This window comes from Lepidochelys kempii, chromosome 2 (assembly GCF_965140285.1).
Source record: "Lepidochelys kempii isolate rLepKem1 chromosome 2, rLepKem1.hap1, whole genome shotgun sequence".
NCBI classification, from domain to species: domain Eukaryota; kingdom Metazoa; phylum Chordata; order Testudines; family Cheloniidae; genus Lepidochelys; species Lepidochelys kempii.
In genome coordinates, this window is record NC_136381.1 from 92,773,408 (window position 1) to 92,777,536 (window position 4,129).

The following is a 4,129-nucleotide window of genomic DNA, read 5'->3' on the forward strand; positions in this document are numbered from 1 at the left end:
CAGGTGAGAGGAGCTTTCCCCTGGCCAGGAGGGATTTCAAAGGGGTTTACCCTTCCCTTTATATTTATGACATATGCAATGTAACATATCTCTGTGAAGGTTATGATCTACTGAATCTATTCATCCTATTTGTATGCATGTATCATTTTTGTATTTGAAGTTATGAATATTGGCTATGGACTTGCTTGATTTCTAAGTAGACTTAGTAAGCATTTGGTCAGCTTCTTGAGAAAGGAATGTGAAAGTTAAATGCCCAATCAAGAAGCACTTAACAGACAATGGATCTTGAAGACACCAATCCACATCTGAGCTTTCCCAGGAATGTGGCTTGGCTGGTAAGAAACTCAGTCACATATGGACATGTGACTTGCCCACGTGACTCCAAAACTCCATCTTGGAGCTGGACTTAGGAGAGAAGAGGGGGTCTCCATCCACAAGAGAAAGTCTATTTAACCCCTCCATTTGGTCTTCAGCTGGCTAAAGAGAGAGCCTCTGCACCCCCAACGATATCTGAAAGAAACTAAATGAAGGACAGTAACTACAGGGGGTGTGAGTGATTGCTGGACCCAGACTAGAAGGAGACTAGTCTGTAAAAGGAAGCTTACTGAGTGAGGTTTTTATCTGTATTCAGTTTTCTTAGACATAGTGTTCTATTTTATTTTGCTTGGTAATTCACTTTGTTCTGTCTGTTACTCCTTGGAACCACTTAAATCCTACTTTCTGTATTTTATAAGATCACTTTTTACTTATTAATTAACCCAGAGTATGTATTAATATCTGGGGAGCAAACAGCAGAGCATATCTCTCCATCAGTGTTATAGAGGGCGAACAATTTATGAGTTTACCCTGTATAAGATTTATACAGGGTAAAATGGATTTATTTGGGGTTTGGACTCCATTGGGAGTTGGGCATCTGAGTGTCAAAGACAGGAAACTTAAGTTGCTTTCAGTTAAGTCTGTAGCTTTGGGGCACGTGGTTCAGACCCTGGGTCTGTGCTGGAGCAGACTGTTGCATCTGGCTCAGCAAGACAGGGTGCAGGAGTCCCAAGCTGGCAGGGAAAGCAGGGGCAGAAGTAGTCTTGGCACATTAGTTGGCAGTCCCAAGAGGGTTTCTGTGATCCAACCCGTCACAACCTTGTTGTTTTATTCTTGAGATGATGCACTCCACACAGTCAGCCCTAGTCATGGTTCAAGGTTCTCAGTACTATTTGATAAGCATGTTGTCATTAAAGTCCTATCTAAAAAATGGGTGGCTGAAGCTCTGCCTCATTGTCTCTGGTCTCTTGGGCATTCACCTTAATGCTGGACTACTCCAGCTCATCTATATCTGTGTATCAGCTGATCACCGTCTTCATCACATTGTCCTCAATGCCACTTCTACTGGAATTATCTGACATGTCTTTCTCCCCTCACATAATGTTTATTTCAATATCATCCTTTATGCTATCAGCAAGTTCCTGCTCTTCGTGACCTAAGTGTCCACCTTCTCAGGAACACAAAGAAATACATCTGAAACAACTTTATTGATTTTCCTTATGTTAGAAAGCAATTCAGAGTTGACCTCCTTGCCTCAGCTTACACTCAAGGACACTCAGCTTACATTCAAGGACACCCAGCTGCTCTATGTCCTTCCTGCTCCCTCTTCTCAGCTAAGGCAGGGCCGGTGCAAGGATATTTTTCGCCGTAGGTGAAACCTCCACCTTGCGCCCCTCCTTCCCCTCCCCTCCCCCCAGAGCATCGCTTATTATAAACTTTCAAAAATGAATACTGCATAATGTGGCATTGTTCATTAGAATTAATGCAGATTCGGCTTGAAAATTTATTAATTTCATTAGTCTACATATTTAATGAAAATAAATGAATAACCTGACTGTGTTGACATTGTTATTGTTTTCACTTTGCACAACATAGCATGGATCTTAAAATAAATCATATACATTATACACAATACACTGTCACAGAGTAACACGTTATAATTTAGAATTTATTTTTCCGCACTTTCAGTTTAGCAAATTTAGAAACCAGTTCCTCCAAGTCAATGCTGCGAGCAATGTCATGTTCTATTGACAAGGTAGATAGCCCAACAAGTCTTTGTTGCAACATTGATGTTCGCATGTTTGTTTTTATCAACTTGAGCTTCGAGAAGCTTTGCTCACCAATGGCCACAGAGACTGGGAGAGTCAAGAGGATGCGAAGAGCAATAACTGTAATGGGGACAGTATCTGTCAGCTTATTTTTCCATATGAAGTTCAGAACATCTTGTGGTGATGCACTCTTTTGGACTCGTCTTGCAATAGCTTGCAATTCATTGCACAAGTCAAAGGCATCGATATCTTTGGATTCACCATGTTGCAAAGCTTGCTCCACATTCAAGCAATGTTCCATAATTTGCTTTGATGTTGTATTTTGCAAACTGTAAATATCATATAGGAAGCCAAATACTGAACTAATTTGCTGCATCAATATGAATATTTCTTCAGCTGAACGTATTGCTGTGTCAATGACAGCAAAATAAAAGTTCACTTTGAATTTTTCTTTCAGATTATAAATAGGTTCGTCATCTGCTTCATATATGAACTGCTTCCTCTTTTTTCTAATATGGATTGGATCTGGTTCAAAAAGTGCCGGTACATCCAACTCCTCCGCAAGTTCACCTGCATCTACCAATGTTTTCTCAAAGTCTGTGTCACTTCTGCGGCCCCCAAGAAACTTCTTGGTTTCTCCAAGTTGATTAATGGTGTCACGTATGTCGAATTCTTTCGCCTGAAGTTGTTTGCTAGTCATGTTGATCTCAAACAATATGTCATACCAAACAACAAGAGAAACAAGAAACTTGAAACTAGAAATGGCTTTTGCAAGATCCTTTCCATCAACTCGTGACGTATTGCCAGATGATCCTGTTAGAGTAGTGTCATCATAGATCTCTGTCGAAGAAGGCTGTTGCCTCCAAGCAACGCTTTGCAGCATCATTAACAACCAAATTCAATGTGTCTGTATTCACACTGTCAGTCTTGGCAGGACCATCCTGGGATGGATGGAGAGACTCAGCTAGGAAGTACTGCAGCTCCCTGCTTGCCCTACACTCCTCTCCCTCACCAATACCACATAGTTGGAGCCAATCAATCGCTATTTGCATTTGAAGCCATTAGTGCAGCTCTACATTTCCCTTTAGCCCTGATCTCTCTTTGGGGCACCGTGTCTCTCTGGCTTTGTCCTTCTCTCCTCACCTGGGTCCCAGTTTGCAGAAAGACCCAGCCCAGCGCAGCTCTGACCGTTCCCCTGCTGACAGAGGCTGGGGCAGGGAGAGGGGCACCAGGGCAGCTCAGCTCTGTGGGCTGCCGTCCCCTCCAGTGGCCCCAACTGTGGGGAAGAACTTAGCTTGGCCAATATACCGGTGTCCTCTTCCTCCGCCGGGCTGCAGAGCAAGGCTCTTTTGTTCTTTGGGGGGGGGGCAGGAGGGGTGAACAAGCTCTCCGTGCCCCCTGCTGGGGCTGAGCGTGGAGGCTGAGCCGAGGCAGCTGCCTGTTTCCTTGCTAAGCCCTGCTGCCGGCAGGCTTGCTTTTTGGCACCTCCAAATTTTGACACCGTAGATGGCCGCCTAGTTCGCCTAGTGGTTACACCAGTTCTGATCTAAGGGTATGTCTACATGTGAAGGCATACTGAGCTAGTGCTAATGTAGGTAGCATGGGTCCCATAGCAGTGATGCTGTGGCAACATGAGCTTCAGTGCAGGTTGGACAAGCCTGCCTGGCACTCTGGTGCAACAGCTTCATTGCTATTGGTATCTGTGCTAGCTAGAGTACGTCTACATGTGCTGCAATCACACTTCCAGTTGCAGTGTAGACCTATCGTAACACAGATCTTCTTTTCTGTCTGTTCACATAATCTCATCTCAGTTAGGTGAGCCCCTTCCAATCCATATTGCCTGTCTCTCCTTACCAGAGAAAGTTTATTTTAATCCTCTACCATGTCTTTGCACCACTGCTATCTGTAATTTTATTCCTGGAGGAATTCTGTGCCACTCTGCATGTGCATATTTCATGTGCCATGCATATTTATAATTTTTTTTGCATAAAATAGCTTCTGCTGGAAAGTTACTGAAAAGTTGCCACAGTTCCACCTTTTTCACA

At 43.5% G+C, this 4,129-nt stretch overlaps 1 protein-coding gene across 1 annotated transcript; it reads right to left on the minus strand.

Annotated features, from left to right (window-relative positions):
- Nucleotides 1-1,977: 1,977 nt before the first annotated feature.
- Nucleotides 1,978-2,967, minus strand: LOC140906120 (zinc finger MYM-type protein 1-like). The gene has a single exon (XM_073329625.1). The coding sequence runs from the start codon at nucleotides 2,965-2,967 to the stop codon at nucleotides 1,978-1,980; it is 990 nt and encodes a 329-aa protein (XP_073185726.1).
- Between the last annotated feature and the right edge of the window lie 1,162 nt (nucleotides 2,968-4,129).